Genomic DNA, 17,227 nt, shown 5'->3' with positions numbered 1-17,227 from the left:
AGACTAGTAAAACACATGATAAATGTATTCGACATTTGATGGAAGGGGAGTCTTATCATTAGTTCAGAATGGAAGATAGTTATCATTTGGTGGTAGCAGAAGTCAATACCTTTTAAGAGGATTGGTACATAAGACATGGCTATCCATTTCAAAACGGGTTTGCTGCATATCTTCAAGGTGCAAAGGACTCTGGCTGGGGCAAGGCAGCTGTGGTCGTTGTCCAGCGTGTTGCTCCGGCGAGGGAGAGCCGGCGCTCTTGCCTTCTGGTCAGCGTGTCCGGGAAGGTGGCGAGCCCGGCTTCTCGCTCGGCAGGGTCGGGAGCCCTGGGCGCTGCTGGTCGACAGGTGTGAGAGCGCGCCATGGATCCCAGTACAGATCTGTGGTCTGCTTTGCTGGGGTTCGGGTCTAGTCTCGAAATGCAAGGGAAAACACACACCGGGTTCTAGCAATGGCCACGGTAGATTTTACAAAGTTACCTTTTCGCGGAATTCTGTGTAGAATCGTAAGCTAAGGAAATCTCCTCGGCCGGCCACATCAAAGGCGGAGGCGGGAGCGGAATGAGGCGGAGAGTGAGCCAGGCCGCCCCGTCCCGTCCCGCTAGCTGGCTTCTCCCGGCTCAGCCCGTGCTTCTCGCTTGCGCGGGAGGCGGGCACCCGCTGGCCTCCCGCTCGTACTTGGAGCGCGCAGCCCTTTCCCGGGAGCTGGAGACGGCCGTGGACGCGCGGCGGGGCGCGGACAGGCGCGCAGAGGAGCCCGCGGCTCGGCGACCACGCGGCGCGCGCGCCAATCCGCTCCGTGCGGGAGACGCGTCGGGCTCCTCCGGCGGCGGCGGCGGCGGCAGCGCGCAGGCGCAGGCCGGGCCCCGCGCCGAGAGGCTGGTGGACGTAGCCGGGATCACCTGCCCGCCTCGCCTCCTTGGCGCGTCGCGCCCGGCGGGGAATCCCCTGGCCAGTCCGCCCTCCGCTCCCCGCCGCCGCGCCTCGCTCTCGGCCGCCTTCCCCATGCTGCCCACCCTGCGGGCGGCGCGCTTGGCAGGCGGCCGGACATCCGCGCCCGCCCAGAGGATTTTCCGCGCGGGCGGCCGTTCGCGCGCGCAGCGTCAACGCCGCTAGTCGCGCAAGAGGCGTCCGGCGCGGGATCCCTCGCCCTCGGCGCCTCCCGCAGCGCGGCTCGGAGGGACTTCCTCGCCGCCGCCGCCGCCGCCGCCGCAGCTTTCCCGCGTTCGGCGAAAGGCTGCTGCCCGCCCCGCCCCGCCTCTTCCATGAGCAGAGCGGGAGCGGCGGCGGCGGCGGCGGCCGAGGCGGCGGCCCCAGAGCCTCGCTTCTCTTCCCCGCCGGGTTTATGAATGGCCTGGCCATGGAGGACCTGCCCTTTCAGAAAGCCAGGAAGGCGAGCAAGAAGAAGTGCCTCCGCCGCTGCGGCTCCTGCTGCTGCTGCTGCCGCCGCCGCTGCTCCGCAGCCTCCTCTCCTCCCGGGCCGGCGCCAGCGGCGGCTGGCGGCCAGAGCGGCGGCGGCGCCCCGGGAGCGGCGGCCGGCGGAGGGGCTCCGGCGGCGGCGGCGGCGGCGCTGCTGGACGGCGCGTCGGCGTGCGAGGACCAGTTCGCGTGCAAGGAGCTGGAGTCGCTCTTCCAGAACTACAACCTGAAGCTGGAGCAGACCTCGACGCTGAAGGCGCTGGCCGTGCTCATCGCGCTGACGGGCAGCCTGGCGCTGCTGGAGCTGCTGTCGGCGCCCGGACTCACCATCTCGAAGGGCTCGCACCCGGTGCACTGCATCATCTTCCTCTCGCTCTTCATCGTCACCAACGTCAAGTACCTGCAGGTCACGCAGCTGCAGCAGATCGTCAAGCTCACCTTGCTCTTCAGCTTCACCTTCGCCTTCCTCTGCTGCCCCTTCTCGCTGGGCGCGCACGGCGCCGAGCCGCCCAGCGCCCCCGAGCAGGGCATGTGGCAGCTGCTGCTGGTCACCTTCATCTCGTACGCGCTGCTGCCCGTCCGCACCCTCCTGGCCATCGTCTTCGGCGTCGTCGTGGCCGCCTCGCACCTCATCGTCGCCCTCACTTCGGCCAGCGCCAAGAGGCAGCCTCTCTGGAGGACGGTGAGTGCGCCCGGCGGGCGGGCGGGCGGGCAGGCGGGGACCGAGGACCGGCGGGGCCCGGCCGGGCTGCGCTCCGTCGCAAGGGCCGCCCCGAATGCTCGGAGTCCCTCGGGCTCCCGAGGAAGTTCCGTTCAGGCCCAGCGCTGGAAAAGGGAACCGACGGCCCTGCAGGATAGAGCCGGGGCTGGCATGAGATGGCGGGCTGCCCGGGGTGTCGGGGATGCTGCTCGCTCGAAGATGCCCAGGGGGTCTGCAAACTGGGCTTGGGTGTTTTCTGCCTATAGCTGATACAGTGGGAAATGGGGGCGCTGAAGTAAGTGGGTGGGTGAAGGAGAAAGAGCATGAATGTCTGGCAGCACATGGCTGCTTTTGTGGAAGGACAGGGTGCTTGAAATGTGTGTGGATTACGATCACGTTATTAAGTGTTTGTTGTTTGTGGAACTGCTGAAAACGGCTTATCTGCGCCCAAGATGATACGGACGCCGTATAATGTGAAGAGAGAGGAGGATACTGTATATTGATCCACCCCGCATATATCGCCAAGTTTTTAACGAGATAGCAGAGTGATACCCGTAGGATAAATGGGATAAACACGGACAGCGGAAGGCTGACAGCGAATGAGGTTGGACAGGGGTGGAAAGGTTCTTTTCTGTGAAGTGAAGGAAATCGTGTAGAAGATATTTTGATGGAGCCCCTTTTCTTCCCATCTCTAATTCCATAGGCAAGCGGATGTTTTCGGAAACCCTCTCATTCAGCCCCCCTGCTTCCCCATAGCAGCTGCTTGCGCCCGCCTCTCTTCGCCGCCCCTCACAGGCTCCCTCTCTCGCCCATTAATCCTGTGGCAGAGCTGCATCTTCAGGAATGTGCTGTTGCAAAGCCCCCCCCCCCGTCGCTATTTATGGCTCTGCAGGGTTTCCTCAGGTGTCCACAGCCTAAGGGACTTGAGCTGGAAAGGAGAGAAGAGAGCAGGGGAGGTTTAAAGATTTGAGACCCGCCCCCCTTCTGAATCTTCGCTGGTGGGAAGAGAGAGGAGGCAGGTGGAAGATGGTTTGCTTGTCTGTTGTTTTGGCAGTTCACAGATGAGTAGCTGCTGGCTTGGGTGAATCTAATTTTGAGAATAATAATATAGGTGAAAACAAAACAGCCTTTTCCTTCCATGGTGCTTTCTGATTCTATTTTCTCTGGCTGACTAAGACTGTCATGACACACAAACATAACCCACAGTGAAAGAGGTGAAGTTATACTGGCTGGTTATTGTGGTTGAATCTTTCTGAATTTCGGACACATGCTCACGGATCACATATATGTGCTCACACCAAATACACAAGGAGACGCATGTAGCCAGCTTACAAGATTACTCCTGGCTCACTGCTACTGAGCTGGTGGACCAAATAAATTGTGTGTTTGGAGGGAGGGAGGGAAGCATGGAGGGAGGGATAAGCTGAGCTTTATGATTTACCCAGATTATCTGGTAGTCTATTTTTAAGTGCACGACTGAGAGGTTCAGAGAAAAAAGGAAAATATGGGAACAGTTGAACTTCAAAGAATAGATTTCTGTGAAAGCATCATCATCTGTGCCAAAGCGTATGCCAGCAGCCCATTTTCAGTTAAGTTATACAATAAAATTTACATATTTATGAAATCCCACAACATTTTGTGCCCAAAGGGAGTCCAAGCAATATATGCTTTTCAAGTCATGTGGGTGGAGATGGAGGAATCTGTGTTCTCTTGGTTTCTTCTGATATTCTTATATATTTATTTATACCCTACATTTTTCATTGAAAGGGGCTCAAGGCAGCTTACATATAAAATTGGAACAGCTAAAAACATTGGGGGGGGGGTTAAGGAAAACAATATTTTTTTAAAAAAATAAGCATTTATAGAATAAATGCTATATATAAAAATAGAATATCTTTTTAAAACATGCAGACAATTACCATAAAAACAGCACAGCAGCCATGCTTTCATTAAAAGCTGTCAGTTCTCAAAAGCTTGTTAGAATAAGAACAGGCAGGAGTTCACATGCTGGTTGCTGATTTTTCCAATCTTAAATTCATTTCTGAGCCTCATGAAAATTTGCCAGCATTTTAGTGTACATTTCTCATAATAAACACATTTTTGAATATCGTTTTGTCAAATCTACGTTTTTGCCTGCCGCTGTCTCCTAATATAAATGTCAACGGATGGCTGTGTTTTGATTGTCTGTTGTTTTCAAAATGTGGTTGGATGGGTTCCTCTTTAAATGTGAACTGTTTCAGATTTCTCCTCCACACCTAGGTGTGAGTGCACAGCCTTGAATTGCATCTGCTCTCTTTAAAAAAAATGAACAAAGCAGCAAAATTTCTCTACCGTTTCCTGTGGATATATATATTATCTTGCTTAAAAGTTTTCCAACTCTCTTGTCTGCATGGTTGTCTTCTGTTCAGCTTATTCAGGAGATAAATGGAACTCCCTAGTAAGTGTTTTTTTTTTTTTTTTATAAATTTTTTTATTGCTTTTTTCCAGAATCTAAATCCATCATCAATAACACAACAAAAGCGGTTTTACAGAAAGAAAAAGAAATTAAACAAGAAAAAATTCATTTTTCGAAGTCTTTTTTTTTTTTTTTCATCATCCACTGGACTTCCCCATCTCCTCCATCCCTGCATTCTTTATAATAAATATAAACAGCAAATTAATACCTTGTTTCCTGTGTTTTTGTATTTTCATCTAATTATTCACTCTGAAATTAAAACTTTTCTCAATCATTAACTTTGTTTCTATCAACTCCGAATTTCAATACTGAAGCATATTTACCTCAAACCTTAGCAAATTTTTAACATTCATATATCTTATAATGTTTTTGTAAATAGTCCTTAAATTTTTTCCAATCCTCTTCCGCAGCCTCTTCTCCCAGGTCTCGGATTCTGCCAGTCATTTCGGCTAGTTGCATATAGTCCATCAGTTGTGTGTGCCATTCTTCCAGTGTGGGTAGCTCCTGTGCCTTCCAGTATTTAGCTATGAGAATTCTTGCTGCAGTCGTTGCATATAGAAAGAAGGTTCTGTCTTTCTTAGGTATCCTCTGGCCCACAATGCCCAAGAGGAAGGCCTCTGGTTTCTTCTGAAAGGTATACTTAAATACCTTTTTCAACTCGTTATAAATCATTTCCCAGAAGGCCTTCACCCTCGGGCATGTCCACCAGAGGTGATAAAAAGTTCCTTCAGCCTCCTTACATTTCCAACATTTATTATCAGACAAATGGTATATCTTTGCAAGTTTGACTGGGGTCATGTACCACCTGTACATCATTTTCATAATATTTTCCTTTAAGGCACTACATGCCGTAAATTTCATACCGGTGGTCCATAACCTTTCCCAGTCCTCAAACATAATGTTGTATCCAATATCTTGTGCCCATTTTATCATGGCTGATTTGACTGTCTCATCTTGAGTATTCCATTTAAGCAGCAAGTTGTACATTCTTGAAAGCACTTTCGTCTTAGGTTCAAGTAATTCTAGTTCTAATTTTGATTTTTCCACCTGGAAACCAATTTTTTTATCTTTTTTAAAGATCTCTAAAATTTGGGCATAGTGAAACCAGTCTCGCACCTTCCCTTTCAATTTTTCAAAGCTCTGCAACCTCCAAGTGTCACCCACTCTTTCTATTATTTCACACCTAGTAAGTGTTTAGGCTTCAAAGTATCAAACTTACTTGGAAGTAAATCCTATTTCGATCAATGTAACTTACTTCTAAGGGACGCGGGTGGCGCTGTGGGTTAAACCACAGAGCCTAGGACTTGCCGATCAGAAGGTCGGCGGTTCGAATCCCTGCAACAGGGTGAGCTCCCGTTGCTCGGTCCCTGCTCCTGCCAACCTAGCAGTTCGAAAGCACATCAAAGTGCAAGTAGATAAATAGGTACTGCTCCGATGGGAAGGTAAACGGTGTTTCCAGTGCGCTGCTCTGGTTTGCCAGAAGCGGCTTAGTTATGCTGGCCACATGACCCGGAAGCTGTACCCCAGCTCCCTCGGCCAATAAAGTGAGATGAGCGCCGCAACCCCAGAGTCGGCCATGACTGGACCTAATGGTCAGGGGTCCCTTTACCTTTACCTTTAACTTACTTCTGAGTATACATATTTTGCATTGGGGCTAAAAGTTATTACTGGAAACTAGTGTTTCCTATAATGTTTTGAAAGCAAGATGTAAACATTTTTATGAATTACTCAAGGTATAAATATTGCACTTACTCACATTATGAAAGGGAGAGGGTTTCTGGAATGGTAATTTCCTCTGAAAACATTAGACAGGAAACAATTGGCACAAACCAATTGAAGGTAGCTGATTGGGTGCCTTGAAATAAGGAGTCTTCCACATGTACTATATAGAAAAGCAAAAATTATTCATATTTGAGTTAATCAAAAGCAAGATCATCTATGTCAGGTTGGTATCATGGAACCATTTCATCAGTCCTAACTGTCTTCCCATTCTGTTTTCAGTTACCTCTGTTGTTATATGGGGGACTGCACTCTTGTGTACCAGCTCAGTAACTGAAGTCATCATTTTCTGACCAAGAAAATAACCCATTTTAAGTGAGAATTACAAAACAGAATATAACTTTGAAGAATTGCTTTAAAGGAACAAAATAGCTTATTTTGCTTCCTGACATGTGATCCGAAAGCCCAGAGAGGCATCTAAAAGGAAGTTTTAATGGGTCTATGTCCCATTTAGCATCCAAAACAGGGCAAGGTTATCCAAATATAATCCCTGATTAAATAAAGAGCTGTATGAGTTAAATGTATTTTGGTGTAGCTTTCGTGATTTTGAGGTTTCCCTTGACCTGGAAGACATAGGGCATGAGCATGTAGATAGAGAATCCTCCTGTATCTGGCCTTCTTTGAGGTTCTGTGTAAAGTGAGAGTGGCATCTCTGCTGGTGAGGTGGGTCCCTTGATGCTATTACAGCACTGGCAAATTCCTGACATTGCTTAACACTGGAGCCGACACTGTTTGCAATGATAATTTACATTGTTATAAAGAACCTGTACATACAACCTGGAAACATGTGGATCAGTCAGCAGATATCCATGCCCTAATAGCATTTACTTGGGTCACTGATTGCATTAAATGTGGCTTTGAAGGGAATTTAGATATTTATAGAGACAAACTTTAGAGCAAACCAACAGGATGGCGGGTAAATATCAATCAAAGATGTGGCTGGAGGGCAAAGCAGTAGGCAGGGGTATTTTGTGTCATTGAGAGATTCTCTTGGCAGTTGTGAGATCAGGAGAGATGGGTGACTGCACTGTGGGGAGATGGGTGACTGCACTGTTCTGTACTAAAGAAACAGCTTTTGAATTCTTTAAAGATTCTCTCTACCATAGAGGATCAAATTTCTAGATGAATAGCATTCCAGAAACTTAAATCAGGAATGTAGCAAAATGTAGGTGTCTGCCATATCACATTGAACAGATATATGTATTTTTTGATATGACATTGTACAGTAATAGTCAATTCTTTTGTATTTGACTGTATATCCAACTCTGCTTCTGGTGCTTGCTTTTTGTTGACAGCACTAAATAAAAAATATACGGTACCTGTCACAAGATGAAAATGTGATAACCTATTAAGTGATTGAGGTGGCAGCTTTTAGAGCCTGTTAAAATTAAAGGAAATGTTGATTTGCATTGTTTCCTAGTTAACACACTCTCAGCAAGGATAATCTATGATGGAATACATTTTGTGTTGTCACATGATTAGCATTTCCCCCAACTGTGTTACAAGAAGAGTTAAATTGCAGGCTGAGACCATGGTTCAGGATGTCAGTGGCAAAATGTTGTTGAAGGCATTGCTTCAGGTAGCTGACAAGAATTTAAATCTAATGCTATAATCACATATATGGTTTTGAATTGGTACTCCAATTTGCATCCAGTATAATAGGTGACTATATAATCACTGAATCTCTCACACCTATCAGCACAACACCACAAGGCTTTTATTTTGTTGTTTTCATATGTCTTTCACGCTGTGCAAAAATGTGTGACTATCCTTTACTCCTCTGAGGATGAGTGGGATGACTGTTAAGTTTTTGTTGTTGCCCATGAAAGAAAGAATGAAATCTTGTTCTAATGAATGAAATCCCAACTACTGCTGAGTTTTCCAAATTCACTTTTGCTTTCCCCCCAAAATGTCACTGATTGCTTATTTATGTTTAGAATCCTTTTCAAAATATCTGTTAATTTTCATTCAGCTGCTTGAACTGTATAGTTATTCAGTGATGATGGCTATTTCCTGACTTGTGATTTGATTTCCTCCTCAGTGGCAGCTTGACTCTGTATAGGGCTTTGGAATATATGAGTTAGCAGTTCTGCCCTGTGGCTGAAATAATTTTCTTTCTGAAAAGAATTGCAGAATTGAAGGGAATCTGTGGATCATGTAGTTCACATTGGTAATTAAACTGGTCAAAAACACTTGATTTTTTGACCAGGCAGTAGTCAGATGTTGGCACGTAATTATTCCTGTTAGTTTAGAAGAACTGTATATTTTTTTTACTTTTTTAAGATTTAAGCTTAATTTAGTTAACTATTATGAGACAATGATATGAAATTTTACACTATTGTGATCAACTATTTCAGTCTTAAAGTGTTATGTGAATATAAATGTATATTAATAATATTCAAGACATTGAACAGTTAGTCTAGGCTTTTATTCTTGAGTCCTTTGGATAGTTCACACCACTATGATTTTTTATATAAAAAAAGAAATTTAACCACTAACGCACACATAGCACATTTAATAGACCCCCCCAAAAAGGTTTTGTGTGCTTCCAGACAACAGCAAACCAGGAGAAAAGAAACATTTACTAGAGTTTGACAATATGAGGCAGTAAAAAAATAAATAAATATTACCTACACATGGGCATTCTTGGCTTCAAGGCATATTTGACAAGTCCACTCACTTTTTTCAGTGGGTGGTGTTGCAGCCAGGCACCTGGCCCCCTGCAGTGATCCGGCATGGGGGTGGGGAGTTGACGCCACCCCCGTGCCATCCCTGTCCATCACCGGAGCTGGGCGGTACCATGCCCAGTGTGGCCCCGCTGGCCAATCAGCACTGGTAGGGGGAGTGGCCACAGGAAATTTAACTGCGGTGCTGCCGGGGCCCCCTCCTCTCACCCTTTTGCTGGATCTCCCAATCCACTTGGTCTTTCTTCATGCTTTGCTCTGACACGACCTTGCTGTGGACAAATTTCAGCTGCCAAATTGTTGGGACCAGGTCGGAATTTTTTCCACTTGGCAAATTGGCGCCAACCATTTGGTAGCAATCGTCACAACTTTGTGTGGTTAGACATTGGGTAAGCCTTTGTTTGGTTGGAGCAAAGTTGTAGCCTGCGTCTACCCCTCCTCAGTAAGGGTATCCTGCTAAAGGGATCTGGGGGTGTGCATCCTGTCTGATGCCCGGACGTGAGCTAGGGCCATGCCACGACCCCAACGGGGATCCCTCGGGCTGCCCCTATTTGATGTAAGCCATAAGGCCCACCCTATTGGTGGTTTAACCTTAAATTCACTCCCTGCAGATGGGTGGGAGTCGTGATGTAGCCTGACCTAGCCTAAACCAAACCGCTCACATCTGTAACCAATAAAGTTGTGGCCTATTTGAACCCATAAACCTACATACTTGTGTCCATGTGTTTATTAATCACTAGGTAAGAGTGGGTCATGGGGCCTTGGCACACAATATTTGAGTGCATTCAAATGCTAGACAGATTAACAATATTTTCCTGCCAGGTAAATGGACTAGTATACTGAAAGTATTCCCCATACCTAATCTATATGTCTACCATAACATGTATACCAATTCTGAAAGGAGTATAGCCTGTTTTTTCTATTTAGGATCGTATTGCATTCTGATGTTGAGCTTGTAGTCCTAAACAGGTGAAGTGGTGTCTGAATTTGTAGGATATGGAAGTTTCACCTTTAATGGACATGAAATCTGCTTTCAGTATAGAAGTGACATACAGCATATGTAACAGTGGAGGATGCAAGACCTGTCTAGGATTCTAAGATAGCATCTGATCTGATCAATTCATGTTAAAATCTAATTTAATCCATTTTGTTTCACATGACTTGGGTGTGATATTTAAAATTACAGAAATCTGTACTTGCTTTAATGTAAGTTTTCCACATCTTGCAAATGTCTGTGTAAGACTTCTGTGTTTTATCAGCTACATTAATCAACTCATATGTGTCCTGCTTTTAGAAACAGAGCAAGTTTTGCTCAAGAATGTTTGCTTTTACTCATGCTATTAATATTTTTTAATTGTATGTATTTTTTTTATTTAAATATTTCGAAACCCCACTTTCATATAAAATATTGCAAGGTGGAATACAGCCTTAAAACACAATACTACAACAAAAATCAATAGGAACATCAAATACATCAGTAAAAGCTGGATAGCAAAGATTCTGAAGTTCAAAAGGCCTGTCTGAACAATACAGTTTTTGAAGGAATGGGTTTCCAAAACCCAAAACTGACTGTGCAGGCAGTTTGAAACTGAACCAAAATCCCTATTTTTCCTTAGCTAAAATCCATTAACTTAAGCTCTGAGCTCAATGCATAAACAAAAGTCCGGCTGTATAGACAAGTGCTCAGAGCCCTCTCATTTATCAGTTGTGATGGCAACTATGGCCTTCACTGTACCAGTAGTAGAACAGAACAGAGAGAAGACACGTCAGAACTTTATCTTATGTGCTGACCACAAAATACGCGCAAGACCAATGTCCGGGAAAAACGCCAGAGTGTGTTCCCGCAGATGATGACCTATTCTCCCAGATAAGAGTAGGAAGAGGAAGATCCTTTTATGGTCAGGAGTGCAGGAAGGAAGATCCTTTTATGGTTGAGAGTACCTGGACTTCCGGGTTGGCGCCTCCGCCAACCCGTCGTTTTGACCATATTGGTGAATTTCACAACAATGGGGTTATTAGTTTCCCAGTTTGCACAGATTGTTATCCATATCATTACTAAAAGGTTATTTTATCATGTTTGTGTCTTTTGTTAGGCTTAGGTCACCAAAATTATATAATTGGTTAATCTAATTGCAGTTTGTATCCCTTTATTATTTTAATTTCATTTAATATAGTTGCCCAAAATTTTTAGCACAAGTTGAATCATGTAATTTTCTGATTAATAATATGTTAGTTTTATCAACCAAGCTATGGTGTTGTTGTTGTTTTTTTGTTTTTAAATTATGGTAGATTTAATAAAAAGAGAACCTATGACAAGTTCTTCAAATGTGCAAGCAACCCAGCCTTCTCTCAGGTTTTCACACATACAGCAACGAAGTTCGATTCAATATTATGTGTCAGCCTTGCCCTTGTCCTCATTCTTCAGATGGGCCATTAATCTTTTAATGATTATTAATGTATGTGTATTCCTTTATCTGTTCATTTGCCACTTTATTATTATTTTCAATTAAACACAAAACTATTCTAGGGATTAGGAGAAATGTTCCTAGGTGAGAGTGTATTGGTGCTATGCACAAATTGTTTCCGCTAAAGTTTTGCAGAACACATTACCTTAAGAGCTTGACCATGAAGAAATAAAGGTCTGGCTTAAATAGATCAGCAATCTTTATTTTAGTCAGATTTTAGGTTTTTGTTGTTGCAGCTGGAGCTATTACAACTAGAAAATAAACTATATATTTTGAAAAGTGATTTGTCTGTTTGTTCTCTACGTATTGGGATGCTTCTTGAGATATAATCACCAACTAGTCTATAGTTATTACACTCCATTGGATACAGAGTGGGCTTTTAAAGAAGTGGATACATCATAGCCTCTTTCAGATCAGGTAGCAGCACACCATCATGCAATGCTGTGACTACCACACCTCTGAGCCCATCAGTCACCCCATTTCAGTTCAGTTTCACAAGCCAGGGCAGGCAAGGATCTAATGAGCAGATGGCTGGATACATGCATCCTATACATATAACCAGGCTGCATTCACTGGAACTGATCCCTCAACCATGGCTTTGATAAAATGTTGGACACCTGAGTTGGCATGGCCACAGGAGCAGCATCTGCACCATTGCAGTCCCAAGCAACTTTATCTTCAAAATGTTTAGCCAGCCGATTACAGGTAGCCACCACATGCTCCAGAGGTCTCGCCCCCTGGTCAGGCATGACCAGCCTTCAGGTCACATTGAACAACTCTGCTGGGCAGCTCTTTGAGGATGCAGTGGATCTATTTGCTGTTCCCACAGCCATGTGGCAGACACCGTAATTAATCTGAAAACATTCTCAGCCAGTTCCAGAGCAAGATTTAAGTTGCTTAACTACCAGCCAATGCCTTGTCAATTTCATCGAAGGAAGCTCCTCAGTGACAGTAAGAGCTGTTTGACAGTGGAATGGACTCCCACGTGAGGTGGTGGACCCTCCTTCCTTGGAGGTTTTTAAGCAGAGGTGGAATGGCCATCTGCCATGGATGCTTTAGATGAGATTCCAGCATTGCAGGGGGTTGACTAGATGACCCTTTGGGTCCCTTCCAACTCTACAATTCTATGATTCTATTATCTGTCATTTTGTTTTATGCATGGATGTAGTGGCACCCTAGAGGTATTTCCCTACTTTTCACAAAGTCTCTGACCACCCGCACTCACTGTTCCTTTGGTCATGAAATGATGAGCATTGTGTTTCTAATTCACAGCTATCTAAGAAAAAGCAAATATTTGCTCAGTATATTCTACTGCATATATTTGTAGACCCTACTCACTTCTCTTTAAATTGCTTGTGCCATTTTATTTTTGATGAAATAGCAATATAGCCAATGTGAAATTCAGGGGCGATAAACCCTCTGGCTCTTCTCCCTCCATCTGCCTTAGTAGGCTTGACCTCTTGCCCTAGTTGTCATTCAAGTTCTCAATGTGATTTCCCACTGTTTTGAATCAAGGCTACTCATGCATTTAAGAGATGAAACGTATTTCAACCAACTGAGAAAGAGGAAGAACAAAATTGCTTTACTGATATTATTCTTCCACCACTTTGGAAGCCTCAGTTCACTTTTCTCGGTGTGGCCCTTTATTTTATGAGTCTGCTGGATCAAGCCAATGGCCCATCTAGTCAAGTGCCTACTCTCCCCATTGCCAACCAGATGCCTCTTCTGGGAAAGCCGCAAGCAGGATCCGAGCACAAGAATCTCCTCCCTTCCTTTGCTTTTCAACTACTGGTATTCAGAAGCATTGCTGCCTTTAGCTGTGCAGGTAGAGCAGAGCCATCATTGCTAGCATTATCACTAGCCTCTTTTAAAGCCACCCCAGCTGGTGGCCTTCATGAGTGAGTTCCATAGTTTAACTATGTGCTGTGTGAAGAAGGAATTTCTTTTATCTGTCCTGAATCATGACATCTATTGGAGCTCTTCACAACCTCTATATGTTTTAATGGCCCTGAAGAATTTAGCATTGTCAGCAATCTTGGCCACCTATGTCTAGCTCATTTATGAACAAATTGAGAGGCACAGGTCTTAATATTGCTTATTGGCAGAGAACTGTCCATTTATTCCTTCTCTCTGCTTTCTGCACCTTAACCAATTCCTGATTCACAAGAGGACCTGGATACTCCTTTTCTTGGGTGCTAGTGGAACTCTCAAGTAAACACAGTTTGCATATGTTAGTGTCTGAAATTATATGCTATTTTCCCCTTACTGATGAACAAAATGAACTTGCTTTATTAGAGAGCCAGTGTGGTGTAGTGGTTAAGAGCGGTAGTCATGTAATCTGGGGAACCGGGTTTGCGTCTCCGCTCCTCCACATGCAGCTGCTGGGTGACCTTGGGCCAGTCACACTTCTTTGAAGTCTCTCAGCCCCACTCACCTCACAGAGTGTTTGTTGTGGGGGAGGAAGGGAAAGGAGATTGTTAGCCGCTTTGAGACTCCTGAAGGGGAGTGAAAGGCGGGATATCAAATCCAAACTCTTCTTCTTCTTCTTCTTCTTTATTATAGAAGAAGCAGAGGATTTTTGATAGAAACAGATTCCCTCACTCCGAACAAGAACACCTACGTTGATAGAAAGGGTGCTGCATAGCTAGATTGGTGGTATTAAAAATCTAAATGGCACCGTTTACTGGTGGTAAATTATAACAATATACAAAGCAATCAGTGTTTATTGTGTTTTAATGGTACTACAAGATCTGCCACCTGAGGATCCTCACTACTCCATCTCTTTTCTGATTTGTCCTGCTAATGACTACAGGAAGGTCTTAGTGGTGGGGCTTTCATTATGCCCTAGAAAGTTCTAGGAGTTTTGTTCTGTATTATCCAGGACTGCAAGAAGCTATGGGTGGCATTGCTCATGGTTCCCAGAGTTCCTAGAGATGGTGGAAAGGACTTTAGGGAATAAGTCTAGATTATGTTGTTGATTGAAGAACATTCCAGTTGACTGAGGTGGGTGAGTCTTGTTTTCACATTAATCTGTGATTTATTTATTTTAAAAAGCTCCATGTGGAAATTTGTATTTAAATGCAAATTTTTATCACAAAATATTTTATCACAAAATGTTTCCAGGCACTTTGACTTGTGCCTGGAAACAGACCAGTAGCCTGTGAAGCTGTTCTAGCAAGGAAGTCACCTGCTCCCTATTGTTGTTGTTTAGTCGTTTAGTCATGTCCGACTCTTCATGACCCCATGGACCAGAGTGTTACGATATGGATGCAATGCAGCTGGAAACTGCTAGCTTGAAAACATCACATGATGGGAATGTTGGAACTGTCTGTGGGAAACAGTGGGACAGTCAGTTCACAGGGCAATGCACCGGAATTTGCTCAGAGTGTAATTTGAGACCTTCCTCTTGTGTTTGTACAGGAAGTACAGGAAGTCTTTGTCACTTGTTTGCCGGAGTCTGAAGTGAGCAGACACGTTTTATGTGATGCTGAAGAGTCAGAAATAAACCATGTAAATAAATGTTTCTGACTATCTCTTTCCCCTGCCGGGGAAGCAGGAAAGAGTGGGTGTGCTCTTCCCACGCTGGGGAGGGTTGCCTATTGAGACCTAGCCTGAGTTGCTGGGGAATGCAGCCAGGGAGGTCATCGGAACTCAAGCCGGGTGCCTGGGAGGGTTGCCAGCTTCTCCTGATAGAGGCTTGATTTCCAATATCTGGTAGTATGAGAGCCGATGGTTTTGCTACATGTGATAGCAAAGAGATTGATGGATCGGATTCATCCTCTGCAAGGAGATAAAAGGAGATATGGTAGCGAGCGGATGGAAGCTACAAGGGCTGAGCACCGGAGGAGATAAGCTACATGCCAAGAAACCCCTGAAGGTATGGTGATTTTGTGGCTGGAAGAGTGAACGGGAATTGAAGCATTCTTCGGTTCACAGAGAAGCTGCTTTTGGATAAAAACAGCACTGAGAGACAGCTGAATATTTCACATTCCTCGGGACTGATAAGGTCTGCTGCTGCTGCCTGCCAAGTGCCGTTGCTAAGCAACAAGACGTGAGTACTTTTTGAGCTAAATTTTTTTTTGAGCAAGTTAGCTTGAAAAGTAAAGAGAAAAACAAGCCAACGCGAGAGCGAGAGCTGGGCTTGAGAAGCTGGAAAGAGTAACTGTTGTAAATTCCAGCGTTTGTTTGTTATCTCAAAGACTCTCAGGAAAGGGGCTTCCCAAGTAGCTAAACTGCAAAGAGCTGTTGGATTGCAACGAAGGCTTGTTGTTTACAAACTCTGAGAAAGGGACTTTCCAAGCTAGGCTGGCTGCCAGCTGCACACGCAGCTAGTAAACAGGAAATAGACTTTTGGAGTTTTTCTGCTCATGACTGAGAGCTGAGGCTTGGATTTCAAAATGGATACCAAGAAGGGGGGAGGCTTACCTTACCCACCTCCACTGACTAATGACAATTATTCCTCATGGTCTGTAAAGATGAAGGCCCTGCTTCAGAATCAGAGGATTTTTGGAGTGATTGATAATCCTATCCCTGCTGCACCAACGCCAGCATGGAATTCACAGAATGTGAGAGCCAGGACGGCCATTATTCTGTGTGTCTCAGATGAGCAGCTTGTTCATATCGCCGATGAGGAATACGCACGCGAAATTTGGCTTATATTGCAAAGAATACACCAAAGAGATGCTGGTGGTACAGTGTTGCTGCATTTTGAAAAGCTGACAAATATGCGGTTAGCGCCTGATGGAGATGTGCAAGCGCATCTGACAGAGATGAAATTCTTACGCCAGCAGATGGCGCAACGCAATTTCCCTCTACAAGAAGAAATATTCTGCTTTATGATTATTAACAGCCTTAGTCGGACTTACAAAACTGTTGCAAGTCAACTGGGTTCTCTACCTGCCGCGGATCTTACAGTGGAGAGAATTTGTTCCGTGGTTTTGAATGAGAGAGACAGACTTGCTGCAATAGATCTCGCTGACAGGGGGGGTGAAGCTTGGAGATCTAGTGCCCCCACTGCTATTGCTAGTGAAGAGCAGGCTGTAGCATTGAACGTTGTCCATTGTTACAATTGTGGACAGACTGGGCATCTTCAGCGCAACTGTAAGAAGCCACGTCAACAGAAAGGAGCTAAAGGGAGCTCTGCAAAGCCTGAGGCGTCAGGCAAAAGTCGTACCAAGTCCCAGGTGAAACCTGCAAAGGCTTTGCTATCCACAAAAGCCGCATTTTCAGCCGAAAACGCGTTTGTTCTTGACACTGGAGCGACGCAACACATGACATCGTGCTGAGAACTGTTTTCTACATTTGAGAAGCAAAGCTTCACTGTGAAGCAGGCCAACGGTCAAGCGATCCAGGCGACCGGGTTTGGAACTGTTTACCTGGAGAGTCTGAACTTGACAATAAACAATGTGTATTTGGTTCCTGATTTGAAGTACAATCTGCTGAGTGTTTCGCAGATCACAAAGAAAGGACTGGTCTTGTCCTATGATAAGCAAAGCTGCAAAATCTTCAAAGATGAAGAGCTGTATCTTTCTGCCAGAGAGAAAGATGGACTATATCTATTGACATTTGAGGAATCTGATTACAATATGGTTATTGCATGTGATTCTAACATGATTTCCCTTGCAGGTGTATCGAAGGACGTCCAGAAAGCAACGAAAGTAACCAGTGCTTTTCAGTGAGTGTATGCTGATGTGATTGGTCCTCCAGCACCATCTGGAGGCAATGCAAGA

At 45.0% G+C, this 17,227-nt stretch overlaps 1 protein-coding gene across 1 annotated transcript in view; it reads left to right on the top strand.

The window, feature by feature from the left end:
* Window positions 1-1,206: 1,206 nt before the first annotated feature.
* Window positions 1,207-17,227, top strand: part of ADCY1 (adenylate cyclase 1) — a 204,202-nt gene continuing 188,181 nt past the window's right edge. The window contains exon 1 of the mRNA XM_053359774.1: window positions 1,207-2,097. Coding sequence (XP_053215749.1) covers window positions 1,342-2,097 — 756 coding nt within the window. The 5' untranslated portion in view covers window positions 1,207-1,341. The remainder of the gene's footprint in view (window positions 2,098-17,227) is intronic.

This window comes from Podarcis raffonei, chromosome 12 (genome assembly GCF_027172205.1).
Source record: "Podarcis raffonei isolate rPodRaf1 chromosome 12, rPodRaf1.pri, whole genome shotgun sequence".
Taxonomy (NCBI): Eukaryota; Metazoa; Chordata; class Lepidosauria; order Squamata; family Lacertidae; genus Podarcis; species Podarcis raffonei.
This window is presented reverse-complemented; position numbering and strand designations above follow the sequence as displayed.